A 16,933-nucleotide genomic window follows, 5' to 3' on the forward strand; every position below is an offset into this window, starting at 1 on the left:
ACGTCCCCACTGCTGGGGCACGGGCCTTCCCTATGGTTGGATAGGGAGATCGGGCCTTAAACCATCACGCGGGCCCAGTGCGGATTGATGGTTATTAACGACTGCTAATGCAGCCGGGACCAACGGTTTAACGTGCCTTCCGAAGCACGGAGGAGCTCGAGATGAAAACTTTTTTTGTGGTCACCCATCCTATGACCGGCCTTTGCGAAAGTTGCTTAACTTCAACAATCGCAGACCGGGCGCGTTTACCGCTGCGCCACCGAGCTCCTCATATAGGTACTTAAAATATTACTATTGGAAATAAAGGCATTTATTTGTATAAGAAGACTATTTTATCACGATAGTAATAATAAATGATGGGCGTAAGGTTCATCATATCCATCTTAGGACTTCGTATCAACAGTGGCTGCAAGTTGTCCTTGTGGCCCCCCATTAGGGATTAAGGGCGTGAGTTTATGTATGTACGATAGGAATAACACGTCGTTTTTCAGACATCACAACGTGATATAATAACTGCACAAATCCACTTGAAGAAATAGCTTCTAAAATCACTATTAGGTACTTTAGGATTAGGATTATACTAAGGACAATAGGCACAAATTCTCTTCAATTTTTTAAACTCTTAATGTAGATAAACATCAATTATTAATTTCGCAATACAAATCGTTTATACGTGACAAAGTAACCTTCTTTAGGACGATTCTCAAGTATTTTGTTACTTTTTTAGACACCGCAATTTTATTTAAATCATTTCACTATCAACTGATTAGTATCAGGCTTACAAAAAAGCTCAAGAGGTTTAGAATTGGAGCTTTATAACGATGTAGGAACACTGTTTATTGTTTGCAAACATGTATAGTACTAGTTCTGCGTAGTATATCAGTTACTGCTCTTTATATCACAAGCACACTATCTCTCAGTAACAGTTGACATAATTATATAATACATTTTTTAAATAATCTATCAATGAGGACAACGTAATTAGATATATTATATTGGCCCCGATTCCTGCAGACATCTCCTAATTTTATTTTAAGTTATACCTGTCATTTTCATATCCGCCTAAAAGAAAAGAGACGGCTGATTGACAGCTCTTAATTTTAAGAATAAGTAAATGAATGAATAACCCGGGCGAATCAAAAAGGTATCTCGCTGGTATGCAAAACGTTTGACGTGTGCTGTCAATTTAATTCTGTCGAGTTATTGGACGATGTAAAATTTTTAGACGGTTGTTTTAGGTTTCTGCTTAAAATTGACGTGTATTCCATAAATTGTATGCCTGTCGATTACCCGTCCCTTTCGTTTTCGGCGGATAAGAAAACGACAGATATAACTTAAAATAAAATTAGATGGTGTCTACAGGAATTAGCATCAATGCCTTTTCACTTCGTTGTATATAAACGAGCGGCGACAATGACCTGTCAATTGTTTCTCAATTTGTCCGCTAGGTTTTTATACGTGTCTTTGGCACCAGCGTTCCTTTCTTGTGTCACGACTCTCTTATCTATGGTTTAATAAAGTTCTATTGGAGGTTATTCACTAAGAATCTGAGTGTATCTCGTCGGCAACCTGCTGCCACTTCGCCACGAGGTTCGACACGGATTTGTGCTTCAAACCGACTGATGATGATATTTTTACCTGCAATAAAATAAATTTACAATTAATTTTGAATACACGCATAAATTCATGAGGAGGAAAGGTGGTGTGATTATGAGAAATATATCAGGTTATTATTTAGGTTAGGCTCTGAACCGGCGTGCGTGTATGAATTGATCAATGTGGAGGAAGCAAGAGAAGTATGTCAGGATCGGAGCAAATGCCATAGTCTCTGCTAACCCCGGTCTAATCTCGACAGATACATAGTGATGTATCTGTTGTTCTATCTCTCAGTAAAAATGTATTCTATCCTGTGGGTTGTGAGGTAGACGACCAACCTCAGCAATCCTGCTGTTAGGGTGATTGTTGAGCCACCAAAGGACCCTGACGTGAACATGTACTGTGTAACTAACCTTGGTTTTCTTCCTAGGCTTGACTTCTTCCTTCTTCTTTTCCTCGACCTCCAGCCTGAGGGGCGGCGGCGGCGGCGGCGACGGCGTGCCGGCCCCGGTCTGCGGCGCCGACGGCGGCGCCTGCTTCTCCAACTCTGCTATGTCGCTGTAGAACGACGCTAGTTCGTCGCCTATCTCTTGTTTTGCTGGGGCCTGTGTATTATTTTATTATTATTTTTGTTTATTTATTAAATCTTAATACTAACTAAATAAAATAATCCAGCCTACAAGATCCCACTGCTGGGCAAAGGCTTCCCCTTCCTCTTTCCATTTTTCGCGGTCCTGTGCGTACTCCGGCCAGTCCCTCCGGCAAGCGTCCAAGTCGTCACGCCATCTCTTTCGAGGTCTACCACGATGCCTGTATCCGTCATGAGGCACCCAATGCGTGACGATCCGTGCCCACCGCTCAGGGTGCACGCGACAAACATGTCCGGCCCAATTCTATTTGAGTCTGGCGGCTTTTCGTCCCACATCAGCGATTCCCGTTTTTGAACACAGTGTTGTTTCGGACTCTCTTAATACTAAATATACACTTTATCAATGCCCTGCAAAACTGTTTAAACAGTTTATCTGCAGGAAAGAGTCTAGTAATAACATGTTATATCTAATAGTAATATGGGTGGAAGTTTTCAAACTGAGTTATTCCCTTTCCCATTTGATATTATACCAACACTGACATCCTATAAACAAATAGACTCACATTCGTTATGGATTTTTTTCTAAAAAAGTGTCCTAACCGTGTCATAAATACGTATACATTAAGTTACGTAGATAATATAAGTTAGTTCCCTCAAATTAAGATGTTTTGGTTGTGCAAATAAAGTGCAATATCGGTTGTACAGAGTCGTTACACGCCGTCCTTGTGACAAGATGCTCCGAGGTCACTTCTTAAAGAGATTAACCAATCTCTTCGTCTATCTGTTATACGACACTTGTTCCGCAACAATACAAGCTTGATTCTCAAAAATATCAAAAACTACAAGTGTTAGGAGTCTTAAATGTTGCAAAGGCGATCCTTTTAGGACGTAGATGCTCACAAGATGAGATTTAGTAAATTCATCCTCCCAGAAATTTAAAGTTTGTATGAAATTTTGAAAGTTAGAGTCATGAAATTTCGCGGACGAGGTAGCGGGCGGACAGCTAATGCTGCAATATATGTGAATACTTACGGCGGGCAGCGGGGGCGGGTCGTCAGTGCCGGGCGGCGGAGGGTCGGCCCACTGCGGCGGGGACTGCCACGCCGGGGGCGGCGGCGGGGGCGGCGGGGACGCGGGGAGGGGGGGCTGCACTAACACTTCGTCCTGGGGGAAACAATCATCATAAAGTAGATAAAAAAGCTATAAAACAGTGTCTTGTGATGTAAAATTTATGACCTCATCACCCCGTTTTCTCAGGGTCCGCTAACATAGAATATAATAGCACAGAATAGAAATAGTTTATGAAAGGGCGCCACACACAAAAATAAAAAAGGTAACAACATCATATCAAATTTCCACACAACCTAACCAACAACAACAACTTGAAGATTTTTACAGAAGCTGCCTGTCTGACTTTTCAACCCGTGAAGCGCAAAATCCATGCATGTCTTATTTATGATCTAAACAACATAAACAGTCATTCTACGTCCCTCTGCTGGGTATACAGGCTGATCACCTAATTGTCCGAAAGTAAGATGATGACTGCTTCGGAAGGCACGTTAAGCCGTTGGTCCCGGTTACTACTTACTGATGATGATGAGATCGGGGGAGTTAAAAAAACCAGATCGAAGCAATTCCCCCTATTCCCAGTAGTGTTACCAGTTGAACTACTGAGAATTTCCTTCCTAATAGACTTACTGATTAGGACCGACTGAGTAGTAACTTCGCTTTTCGCTAAAATAACAATAATGCTATTTGACATTTGTTTGCATTGCGCACTCACTTTTATATGCGCAAATGTCAAATCGCCATATTCCTTTTTTAGATGAATTGCATCGATGTGGCCTTATGACCCCCTAGATATCGTCATAAGAGGTGTTCATGTAAAAAAGTCACTGTGGTCTGGTACAACGGCTTGCTTCTCAAACAAGGAGATATCCCCATATGTGTGTGGGGTAACTGTCTTCTTCTATCGTGTGGGTTGCGAGGTGAATTACCAACTTCATGATGAGGTCCTCATCAACCCTGCTGTCAGGGTTATTTTTGAGCCGCCAAATGCCCCTTGGTGGTCATGTAATAAAGCCACTGTCTTGTACAACGTCTTGCTTCCCACATATTTGTGTGGTGTAAATATCATCATCACCAGCCCATTAACGTCCCCACTGCTGGGGCACGGGCCTTCCCTATGGATGGATAGGGAGATCGGGCCTTAAACCACCACGCGGGCCCAGTGCGGATTGGTGGTTATTAACGGCTACTAATACAGCCGGGACCAACGGTTTAACGTGCCTTCCGAAACACGGAGGAGTTCGAGATGTTTTTTTTTGTGGTCACCCATCCTATGACCGGCCTTTGCGAAAGTTGCTTAACTTGAACAACCGCAGACCGAGCGCGTTTACCGCTGCGCCACCGAGCTCCTCAAAAGGTGTAAATATAATCGTACCTTATCGGGCGTGGAATGTGGCGGCGTGGTGCATATGTCCATGTCGGCGGGCGGCGCGGGGGGCGCGGGCGCGGGGTACTCCCACTGCGTGTGGCCGTCCGCGCGCTCGTAGCGGTAGCGGCCCTCCGACCTGTGGTCACAACCGACACGTACAAACACACTGCAGGGGCCGGGGGGAGTAGCCCCGTGGTTTTATTGACGCGAGGAGACCTTAAACTGATCTTAGGAATCAGAATCAGAATCATTTATTCAACGTAATTATCATGGATAAATTTGTTGAAGGTCAATGTAACATTTTGAATTTACGTCATTTCGCAAGGTGTTATGGCTGAGGAGAAGAAATGACAAGAAACTGCAACAGCAACACATCTTTTAAATCAATGAGGGTACATTACAAGTTATTTAATAACTAGAGGAACACATTTAATACCAGACATGTTTATCATTTAGGTAATCATTAATCTTATATTGCGTTACCGCGTTATGTTTGCGTTACCGCGAAGGCAATGTTTGTTAGCAGTAAAATTAAAGGTAGCTCAGATATTATTAAAATGACTTGGAAAGTTATTAATAGCGAAACTGGGAAAGTCAAAGCACGCGATCTCGAGTATCAATTACAAATTGACGGTAAACTACTCACAAATGATAAGCAAGTTGCTGAAGCTTTTGAAAAATTCTTTACTGACATTCCATTTTCGACTACCAAGGACTTGAAGTCATCTCCTGCACTCGCTCAATCACTTGTAAGGGAGCACATAGATACGTCCAAAGTAGATAAACTAACATTTACACACGTGAGTCCTAGGGACGTCTTAAGAGCTTTTAAATCTTTAGAAATCAAAAAGACTGCAGATCTTCATGGTCTCTCTGTTAAAGTCATTAACTCCGTGATTGATTGCATAGCTCCCTATCTATCATGTATATTTAATAAATGTGTAGACAATGGTGTGTTTCCAGATTTAATGAAGCACAGTAAAGTCATTCCATTGTTTAAAGCTGGTAGTACTTCTGACCCTACTAATTTTAGACCAATATCTATACTACCCACGCTTAGTAAAATATTTGAAAAAATTTTATTACTGCAATTACTTCAACATTTCAATTTAAACAATTTAATGTCTAATAAACAATTTGGTTTCACAAAGGGTCGCTCAACAACCGATGCTGGTGTTGAGTTAATAAATCATGTTTTTCAGGCTTGGGAGGAGTCCAAAGATGCTATTGGTGTCTTTTGCGACCTTTCCAAAGCCTTCGATTGCGTTTGTCATGATATCTTGATCGCGAAACTTCGTCACTATGGAATAACTGATAATGCCATCGCTCTTTTGGAGTCATACCTTAGTGGCCGCGTTCAGAGGGTTGATGTGCATGGCTCCAGATCGTGTGGATCTAACGTCACTATAGGCGTCCCGCAGGGCTCAATTCTAGGTCCATTTCTATTCCTAGTTTACATAAACGACCTACCTAGTCTTGTAAAACATGAGGTGGTGCTGTTTGCAGATGATACCTCCTTACTTTTTAAAGTAAAGAGACGACAAGATTCCTTTGACGATGTAAACAACGCCATTTCAGAGGTAGTGGATTGGTTTACTGTAAACAACCTGCTACTTAATGAAAATAAAACAAAATATGTTTATTTTACGTTATCGAATGTTAGTAGGCCCCTCGATTCTATTATTGTAAAAAATAAGGAATTGGACCTCACGGATACTGCTGTATTTTTGGGAATTACTTTGGACGCTAAGTTGCAATGGAGTCCTCATATTGATAAGTTGTCCAAAAGGCTCAGCTCAGCAGCATTCGCGGTCAAAAAAATTCGTTTAATAACCGATGTAGAAACCGCGCGATTAGTTTATTTTGCCTACTTCCACAGTCTAATGTCGTACGGCATCTTGCTGTGGGGTCATGCTGCAGATATGAACAGCATTTTTGTTCTGCAAAAGCGAGCCATTCGGGCGATTTACAAATTGGGACCCAAGATGTCACTTAGAAATAAATTTAAAGAAATTAATATTTTAACTTTGGCATCACAATATATCTTTGAAAACTTAATATATGTAAAAAAACATATAGGATTATTTGCAAAAAATAGCGATCGGCACATTGTTAATACCAGGAACAAAAATAAACTTGCTTTACAAGTCAGTCGATTACATAAGATTACTAAATCTTTTAAGGGGCAATGTATACGTTTTTACAATAAGATTCCCATTGACATTCAGAATTTGCCTTTCAACTGTTTTAAGACAGTAGTTAAACAAAAACTTTACAAAAAAGGTTATTATAAAGTTAGTGATTATTTAGAAGATATGAATGCATGGGATTAACTGTCTGAGAACTGATATTAGGCAGCTAAATTACTCAATTGTATACCAATATTTTATGTTTTATGTTTATTTTTATTTTTTTAAAGAACGTCTAGGGCCCTGTGCCGAGGTTTTTCTTGCAGCTTCTTTTCCCCGGCTATACAGGTTGTGAGAAGCTGCAGTAGTTTTAGGCGGATGAGACGTTCGTTATGTAAAATTGACGATTCAAAGTGTAACTATGTTACCTACTGAATAAAGATATTTTTGAATTTGAATTTGAATTTGAATTATAATAAGCTGCAGCTATAATAGGCTCTGAACTTGTCTAAATAAATAAAGTTTTATTGTATACTAACGTAGTATTATAGTGACACCGAGAAACTTCCTGAGAGCAATTCAAGAATGCTTGTGTTGGGTTTGCCTGCCTAATCCCCTTCCATTTTTCAATTTTCAGTCTGACACCCCATTTTTTGAAAATACGCATCGAAATTGTTAGAAGAAACGTAGTAAAATAGTGGATTTTGGTATGGGTGTGTGACGGAGAGAGGGAGTGTGTGTGTGTGTGTGTGTGTATGTGTGTGTGTGTGTGTGTGTGTGTGTGTGTGTGTGTGAGAGAGAGAGAATGTGTGAGAGGGGGTGAGTGTGCGTGTGAACTGAAAAGTTACTGCATTAAAGACGTCATTTTAACGTCTTTATTATGACAGTATGTATAAGTTTTGAATGTGATGTTGTTTGGTCCTCTTTATTTGCTATAACATAGTACTGTATTTAGAAAATCTATATTTTTACTGGGCGTTGATGAGAGTCAGTCAGAGTCGGTTTTTTTATTCTGTGGCGGGCAGAAAAGAAAAAGAGAACCCTCAGTGCAGAAATGTGATTAAAAAGGCTGTCACCAGCCTTAATTAATTGCATCATTGCATTCATTATTTTTGGCGCAACGACTCAAAGTGCAACTCAAAGTGAAACTGATTTATCAAAAATCAAAAAGAACGTGTTCCGAAACAGTAACAAGTGATACATTTTTATGACTTATATTGAGTTTCAATAAGTGTTCTTGGGCCTTCTAAAATAACTAGTTTTTTAAAGTGACAATTTAAGATCTCCACGGACCTTTTAAAAGCGCGGGGCTGACTTAAATATCTAAAAGAAAAGCAAATCTTAGTTGTAAGGATACTAAACCCGATTTGGTACATTTGTGCCTGCTATCGATTCCAAAACTTTACAACTTCAAATAAAAAAATTCAAAGAATAATATCATGATATTTAAAAGAAAAACAGGCAGAAAGTATTCCAATAACATATTCCAATTCGCAATCTCGTGGAGGTTTGAAGTTGGTTTCATTAGAAGCCGACTCCTGAGTGCCGCCTTCTGGAAAAGACCAAAGTATATCATCTAGAAGACTTTAAAACCTATCAAGATATGTATTCTCACCCACATCCTCGGCGCGAAGAACTCTGGCTGAAGAAACGGGTTCTGCTGTTCTTCATACCGTCTTCTTCTTCTTCTCTATGTTCTTTCGTGGCTTAAAGTTACATTGGACTCGCTAATTTATAGATGTGAGTTAGTTTCTCAAAAATGTTAAATTACAACGTGAATTCCAATAGCATGAGGTGATTACAAAGAAACTCGAAATAGTAATCAGTTTTTATTGTTTCTTTTATTGTTTCAATATCACTTAGTCATCATATACCTATCACAGTTATTATCACAGATAAGAGTGAAAATATAAATTTAATTACATTGAAAAATCATTAATTTAAATGTTTGTAAATAAATACTTATAATTTTAAGTATCATATTAGTACATTTTACTTTATACTTACCTATAAATTTCTGTAATATCTGAGACTAAATTTTAGTCTTAGTATAAAAAAAATTGTACGACATTTTTATTTATGAAATTAAAAATATCTACTTTTAGCTGTTTTTAAATTGTAGAATTTTTGATTATAGTTAAACACCCGACGACAGTATTTTGTTTTTTTTTACCGACCGCACAAAACAGTGCGGTACCTCTCAGCGAATAAATAAAATTATATACCAAATACAGAGTGGTGCCACACACCGTAACGAAAACTTTGGTGGATGTATTTTAAGTTGATATCAAGCGGAATTTCCTGTCGAAAAATTCATGAAAACCTTAGTGTTTTTTTTTTAATTATTTGTAGTCCCAAATTATGCTTTAAACTGTATAGTACCTAGATTTAAAATCATCATCACCAGCCCATTAACGTCCCCACTGCTGGGGCACGGGCCTTCCCTATGGATGGATAGGGAGATCGTGCCTTAAACCACCACGCGGACCCAGTGCGGATTGGTGGTTGTTAACGACTGCTAATGCAGCCGGGACCAACGGCTTAACGTGCCTTCCGAAGCACGGAGGAGCTCGAGATGAAAACTTTTTTTTTGTGGTCATCCATCCTATGACCGGCCTCTGCGAAAGTTGCTTTACTTCAACAATCGCAAACCGAGCGCGTTTACCGCTGCGCCACCGAGCTCCTCCTCCTAGATTTAAAATAAAACAATAGAAATGTCAAGTTTTTAAAAATCATCAGTGTACAACATTGCACGTAAATGGGTAGGTTACCTACGTATGTAGTGTTAGATGGAAAAGAATAGATCGATAATATCAACTGATACATCATTATGCTAGTGAACGTTGCAACACTAGCTTATGTAGGTACTTTGACAGATCTAATTCTTACCGCGCATCGAAGTTATTGGTGCTAATTCCTGTACACACCATTTAATCTTCTTCCATCGTGTGGGTTGTGAGGTGAATTACCAACCTCATCAACCCTAACCACAACAACCATCTAATTTTGTTCTAAGTTATACCTGTCATTTAAAAAAAAAACACCAACCATCGTTTTTAGTACAATCAAGTAGAGTTATTTTTTTTTCGTTACGGTGTCACTAGCACCTTGCACATTTACTAAAAGCTCCTTTTCCGCGCATCATGACCGTTTCGTGCAATCGGTTTAAAAAATTATAAAGGAGAAAAAAAATTGCAGTCAGAAATATCAATCTATGAGAAGTTGTGTAAATAAGAACCGACGTATGTATCATTTCGAAGGCCTCACCCCTCACAGACTGAAAACTATAAAAAATAGACAAGTATGTGTTTCTGTACGAGCGTGACTGAGAAAGAAAGACGACGTTCTCTTTCGCTCCCGTGCGTAACCTATATTTGTCTCTTTTATTATAAAGATTAGTCTGTTTTATTTTAACTCATCCATTGTATTGTATGGTGGTACTGAGCATACACATTAAAATTCACAAGATAAAACAGCCGCACGGTGTCCGGAGCACGCGACAGTTAAGTCTTTTCGGCGAACGAAGCATACCTAAGTTGAAGTCTATAAGTATGCTTTTTGAAACGCGAAGTAAAGTTCATAAATATGTCACCGGAAGCATAATGTAAACCAGTCCTTAAGTCTGTCGCGTGAAGCATATGCGAATTACAGTCCTAGTATGCCGCGATCACAAGTCATTGATAATAGGACATTTGGGGCCGCGACGTCGGCTATAGCAGTCGTGTTCTCGAACGATTAAGTTTTTAAGTACGTCACATGAAGCATACGTAAATGCCTTTAAGTTTGCCACGTGAAGCATACACGGGTTCCAGTCTTTAACCATTTATTGCACGGGAAGTATACGCGATTTGTCCATAAAGTCCTTAAGTGTTCCAAGGGGCTTTAGTCGGCGGAGCGTACGCAAAGAGTCCTTAACACACGGCAAGCATACGTCGGGTCGACAGGTATGTAAGACAAGCATCCCCGCACGCGGCGGCCGGGGGCCGTACCTCTGGAAGGCGAGCGCCCAGCCCGGCGGCGCGGCGCGCGCCTCCTGCCCCGCCAGCGCGGCCGTGCCGCCCGCCACCCAGCGCCGCCAGTACGCGCCCGACAGCGCGCCCGCGCGGAACGCCGACATCAGCGTCTGGGGGGACATACACGCACACTTAAACACGGGTAGCTGGGATTTCAATGGACCACAAAGGACAATACCAAGACCGTAATAACTAATGGTAGTCGATCAACCTGTAAATAATTCCTTGGTTGACGTAGACAGCGTCGTGATCCACGAAAAATAAATTTTGAATATTGTCCGTTGTCTCACTCAAACACGTTTTTTTTTTATACTACACGTATGCGAAAAATAACCTTTTGAAAATATATATTTTCACCTTTTTCCCGCGTTCTAAATTTAAATTTTGTAACAATGGGACGAAATGTAAATTGTTACTGGCAATAAATTTATTTTATTCTTATTCTTAAAATTAGGTCGAACCAAAATGTTACTAGTTGTAGGAAAGCGTGACGTGGCTGTACGAATTAAAAAGAATAACAAATTAAAAAAAAATAAAACCAAGAACAATGCGCGAGATATTATGAAACAGCCAGTACTTTATAATGTATGGAACTACTTCAATAAAAAGATCGAAAGACTTCTTCCAAAAAAATTAAATCATGTTACCTGCATCTGTATGAGCATCTCCGCCACGGGTGTGACGACACATGGCTGCAACTGGTTCAAATACTTGAGCTTAGCTTCCACCAGCTCCATCATGTCGTCCAAGTCTTCGTCCCTCTTCTCCTCATTCAATGTCTCTCCCTTAGTAAACATGAGACCATTCCCGTAACTTATTGTTGCCTTTGGACTGGTACCACTCTCTTCTTCCTTACTAAAACCTAAGCCAGTCCTTTCTGAAGAGAATCCTTCAATATGTGACGAGTATTTCGTAGTATAAGACGGAGCTTCAGCCTTTGGTCGTTCGGGTAGAACAGAATTTGAAATTCGAAGCTTCTTCCGGTTAACATTAGTCACTTCGCTAACATCTGATAGATACATGTTTGGTTTCTTTTCCGCCGGAGGTGGAGGAGTAGAAGATTGGATTTTCTCAGGGCTACTTTCCCGAATATTAGCTGCGCTCGGGAATAACCCAACAGGTTTCTCAGGTTCTTCGGCAATCACTTTACTACTTGGGAATAAGGGTTTGATTTCCTCTCTAGGAGGCGTGTCAGTGCTTCTGGGAGAATTTCTGGCACTTGTTCCATTCGATTTGCAACTTTGTTCGTCAGATTTAGATTTGACTTTAGGAAGTTCTTTCTTTTCTATTTCATCTAGCAAGTCATCAATGTTTGTGTCCAATATTTTCTCTTTCCAACCATCACTTTTTATTGGTGAATTCGTACCAGAACTATTTTCATCTCGTATTATTTTCTTTAATTCCGATGGCAATTCTCCTCCGAGCTTTTCTAGTAATTTTGCTTTGTCTTTTAATTTGTTTAATAATGCATTTTCATCTATACTCTCGTCAATTTCTGTTGAATTTGGCGTTGACTTTCCCTGTGTGGTAGAAATATTTATTTATTAAATACCTTAAAAGTGTCCTATTTTAAAAGTAAGTAATTTAGTTGTACACCTCAGATTGAAAACTTTATATTGCCATCACATTGCACAATAACAAAATCAATGGAACAGGGAACCTATAGTCTTGCTCAAACTAGTGACATGTTATGCTTGAATATAACAAAATAACATGCCAGAAGTATAGCGCAAGACCATTACGAACCATGTGAAGTTATTACGATGAAATGAATAATTTCAAATGGTTGTTCAGAAGTAACTTGAAAATGTAGAAAAACAAATATTTTAAATAATAATAATGATGAGTTTATTGCTTTGGTTCCCAGCTACATTAAACAGTTATTGCATTGCATTTATCAGTAGCGCTTCTTCATCATTGGTGTGCAAGGTGCTCTTCTTTCTTTGAATTAAAAATGAGTAGTTTCCGCCCGCGATTATGCCCGCGTGGACTTCACGCGAGGGACCTTTTGCCATCCCCTCAGGCGGAAAGACTTTCGGGATAAAAACTACCCTGTGTTCTTCTATAGATCTCAAACTATCTCAATAGCAAATTACATCTAAATCAGTTCAGATGACTAAGCGTGAAAAGGTAACAGACAGACAGCATTACTTTCACATTTATAATAATTTTTACTGTGGTTTTATTAATCTTAACGCCTCGTAAACAAATGTAAATAAATAAATAAATGAAATAAAATAGAAAAGTAACAGCGGATGAAAATAGAGTCTTAGATCAGCAGTGCCACATAATAGTGGAAAGTAATTCTTTGAACCAACAAATCTTCACACATTGATACAACATTCCAAGCAATTAATAATTTTCACTTTAGTTTATCGATACCAGATTTCATTCATCTTTAAGTTTATACAAAACATTCGATTCCATGCAAAAATAAAATCATTTTTATTTTGTATGAGAGATATTTCATATAAATACTTACCTCATCTTTAGGAATTGTCTTGTGCTCGGGCGACTTGACAGTATTTGTAAGTTTTGGAGGTAGCTCCGGTCCTATAGGCACTGTGTAGTTCTGGTTTGGAGGCAAGCTCGGCCCATACTCTACTGTAGGCTGTTTCTTCTGCTTCTTTACAGGTTGCTTCGGTGCTGTTTGTGGTTTGACAGTCTGAGGTTTCGGTGGTATGGAAGACTTGACTGGAGACTCCGACTCGTCATTCGATTCAGAGTCTGAATTGTAGTATGATGTTATCAGTTCTATTTTTCTGAAAATAAGGGAATGGATAGTTAACAGTCTATTATTTTGACCTGTAACAGGCGGTAAGAGTTGAGATTAAATTGGTATTATTACCAATAAGTGTCAAACATAACCCGAAGGACGTAATATACGATCCCGACGACCCGATTACTCTAGCCATAGAGGCGGCCAATCCGGTCGCGAAACCAAACACTTCAGAACCCCGATACCGACCCCGCCGGCGTGGTCGACGATTTCCCTCATTCAGCGCTTATCGCTATCGACCCATTAGGATGGATTAATTCTTTCAAATATTCTTCCTCTCAGATGAGGCCAGGCTCAGCTAGGTTCGCTAGGTTTTCTCCCATTTAACCGGCCAAGTAGTTAATGCCATTTGCGACAAATCTATAGGTGACGTCAAAAAAGAATCAAACATAACTACATATAATATAATATAAAAGTAGCATTAAATAAGTCAAATTGAAAACCTTTGAGTGATATGAAAACTGGCAAATGGCAATGACTGAAATGTGTTACAGCTGGTTGAGGGAAAGCCTGTGCCCAGCTGTGAGGCATAATCATAAAGTCTATGCCATTATTTTAAACTATTGTGATTAGTAAAAGCACTTACTCCTCTTCATCTTCGCTGGCGGGTCTTTTCTTGCCCTTGTCATCTTTCTTTGACTTGACATCAACAGGTTTCTCCACCTTCCTCGTGGGCTTCAAGATGCTAGCCTTGGCCGCCATCTTGTTTTGAACATTCTGTTTCTCTGCTAACGCTTGCTGGTACAACTGCCATTCTTCTGCTGACACTTCTGTGGATCCTGAAAAAATGGAATAATTTTAGAGCCTTAGCATTTCTTGTTATGAGCTAGTCAGTGCTTGTGTAATTGGAAACCTATTGTAGATAATGTGTAAGAGAACATTTACACTATCTGCAGTTAGGAACTTGGCTGACATAGAAAGCAAATTATTTTGTAATCAATTAATTTAAGTATCAAAGAAATTGTAAACAGCTGAAAAACTTACAATCTAAAACGTAAATTTGGAGAACAGGAACCTATTGTGAAATAGTTTATTTACTCTGGCAAATCTACATTCCAACTAATTGAAAATGTTTAATGAGATGATAGACAATATTGGTTCATCATTACAAAAATGAAATAAATTACGTCTAAAAGTTACCTGAAGTATTCAACTGCTGTTGTGCCAATTTGAGAGCTAGTAGGTACTCCGGCGGCGCCTCCCAGGTCACTGCATTAGTCTGCTGGTTCCAGTAGTAAGTGAATCCACTGCCCTCGTCATAACACGCTGACCAGGCTGAGAAGATTTGTAACAAGTGCATTAGTGCTATAGAACATTTATGACAAAACTTTCTACAAAGTTTGAAGACAATTTTGGTAACATGTCCAACTGAATAACTTTTGAATGGCTCTACAACAAAACAATGTTAAGAAAATATGCTGAGTAATTTCTTCTCCTCAGGACTAACATTGTGCAAAATGATGTAGATTAACAAATGTTACTTTGACCTTCAACAACTTTATCTATGACTAGCTTTTGCCCGCGACTTCGTCCGCGTGGCATGTTATAAAAGAGAGATCTTTGTGTGTGTGGGAGTGCATATCAAATTTCAAGCATCTAACTTATGCAGTTTAGATTTTTTCATACAATTTTTTTCCCGCTAACTCCCATTTTTCAAAATACAGCCATAACTAAACTTTATATTTACTAAGGTATGCATGCATGCTAGATTGAAAACATCTATCGTACGCGGTTTCGATTTTTTCATACAAATGTTTTTCCCTCCAACTCCCGTTTCCGTCGGAATTTTGCAATATCCTGTTGCAACTAAGTTAAGCAAGGAAAGCCACTTTAAGTTAACTAAGGTACCTGATTGTTCATACAAAACGATTTTCCCGCTAATTCTCGTTCCCGTGGGAATTCCGGGAATTCCTTTCTTAGTGCACCTCTACGGTATCTAAGCTACGTCCCTTCCAAATTTCAAGTGCCTATGTTTAGCCGTTTAGGCGGTGCATTGATATGTCAGTCAGTCAGTTTCTCCTTTTATATATTTAGATAATTATGTTAAATGATTCTGATCTCTGAAGAAACATAAAAAAGATCAAAAACTGTCAAAACAGGGATGAAATAATATTTTGTTGAATACAACATTAGAATCTAAAATCTGTAGAACTAGTAGAGTGTAAATGTTTAATCTGAAACTTTAGACAACCATCAATCTTAAAACGGGTAAACATAACCATGTTTGTATAAACATGGTATTGTCCTACTGTAGCTAGCTACTAGCCAGTTGGTTTCATTTACCCTTGAAACTACTGCAATGATTTTAGAAATCTAGCATTGATAGAAAAGGAAAATTGACTCTTTTCTGTCAAATTTAAATATAAATGAAAGTAAAACACCCACATATTCCTAAGAACTTCTATTGGGTTTTTTATAACATAATCAACCCAACCTATAGAGGTTGTTAGAGCTACATCTAAATGTAGCGCCCTCAATCAACCAGAGGAGGTATGGCGCATACAGTTGTATATACAATAGAGTATAAAACTTTATACTATTCTGTGTATTGATACAGCCTTCTAAGAATGATATCTGTCACCTGATACTTTACAATGGATATGCAATGAAATATAACACTAGACGCTGGACAAGTTGCTAAACATAAACATAGTGTATAATATTTATATTACTTATGTGGTATTTTCCTCTATAAAATTGCATGACAATGTAGTACAATTGAATAGAAAATACACATCGTAATATATTCCATTCTTTATTTCCAAAGCGGTCGTTTTCTAAGAGCCAGAATTTCACAATATTGGTAAAACTTGGGATGTGTTGAGTAAGACCAAGCATGTACTTACGGCAATGAGGTATAGGCGGTGGATGAATGGCTGCGGAACTATGAGTGTACGCAGCCGGGGCGTGTGCCGCCGCCGCACTGGGTAATGGTCTTGAAGACCCATTTTCGTCGTGCTCCTCATCCGAATCTCCGTAATTCGCTACCAAACCCGCTAACGAACTCATGATCACTCTCAAGGAAGACTAGAAGACACACATTAAAAAACGTCTATAAAAAGCTTTCTATGTTACTCGCGGACTATTTTATTGAGTTTGATAGGTAATTTGGCTTAAAAGTATACTTAAATAACAACGAAATTCTATTTTTCAACGCTGCGACACGCGAAACGTGAATCCATTGTTTGACGTTGCTGAAATTGTCTATGGTATGGTATGCTGTCAAACAAGTTGGTCCGCCATTTGTAATCAATTAAATAAGTATGGCAACACTAAGTAAAAATGTTGTCTATGGCTTTTTCTGTAAAGCGCCATCTAGTGATAACTTAGCTTATCATACGCAGCGCGAGGACATTTCATTAGTATAATTATGATTGCGACATAGATGGC

The 16,933-nt window shown here is 39.1% G+C and overlaps 1 protein-coding gene across 1 annotated transcript; it reads right to left on the bottom strand.

The window, feature by feature from the left end:
* Window positions 1–364: 364 nt before the first annotated feature.
* LOC126371214 (formin-binding protein 4-like) lies at window positions 365–16,731 on the bottom strand. The gene is made up of 10 exons (XM_050016474.1): window positions 16,390–16,731; window positions 14,684–14,818; window positions 14,130–14,322; window positions 13,247–13,526; window positions 11,412–12,284; window positions 10,741–10,874; window positions 4,629–4,758; window positions 3,218–3,349; window positions 2,010–2,201; window positions 365–1,638 (listed from the first exon to the last, which is right to left on the bottom strand). Exons 1-10 carry the CDS (start codon window positions 16,550–16,552, stop codon window positions 1,540–1,542), a joined length of 2,331 nt encoding a protein of 776 aa, XP_049872431.1. The 5' UTR covers window positions 16,553–16,731; the 3' UTR covers window positions 365–1,539.
* Window positions 16,732–16,933: the final 202 nt, after the last annotated feature.

The sequence above is a fragment of the Pectinophora gossypiella genome, chromosome 12 (genome assembly GCF_024362695.1).
Source record: "Pectinophora gossypiella chromosome 12, ilPecGoss1.1, whole genome shotgun sequence".
NCBI lineage: Eukaryota > Metazoa > Arthropoda > Insecta > Lepidoptera > Gelechiidae > Pectinophora > Pectinophora gossypiella.

Bases quoted from the DNA above. Each gene is read 5' to 3' on its own strand.
- LOC126371214 (XM_050016474.1), bottom strand. From the start codon at position 16,552: ATGAGTTCGTTAGCGGGTTTGGTAGCGAATTACGGAGATTCGGATGAG. The intron at 14,323-14,683 runs GTAACTTTTAGA...CCATTTTTTCAG, and splicing joins ACAGCAGTTGAATACTTCAG to GATCCACAGAAGTGTCAGCA. The intron at 3,350-4,628 runs GTACGATTATAT...TGTTTCCCCCAG, and splicing joins CACATTCCACGCCCGATAAG to GACGAAGTGTTAGTGCAGCC.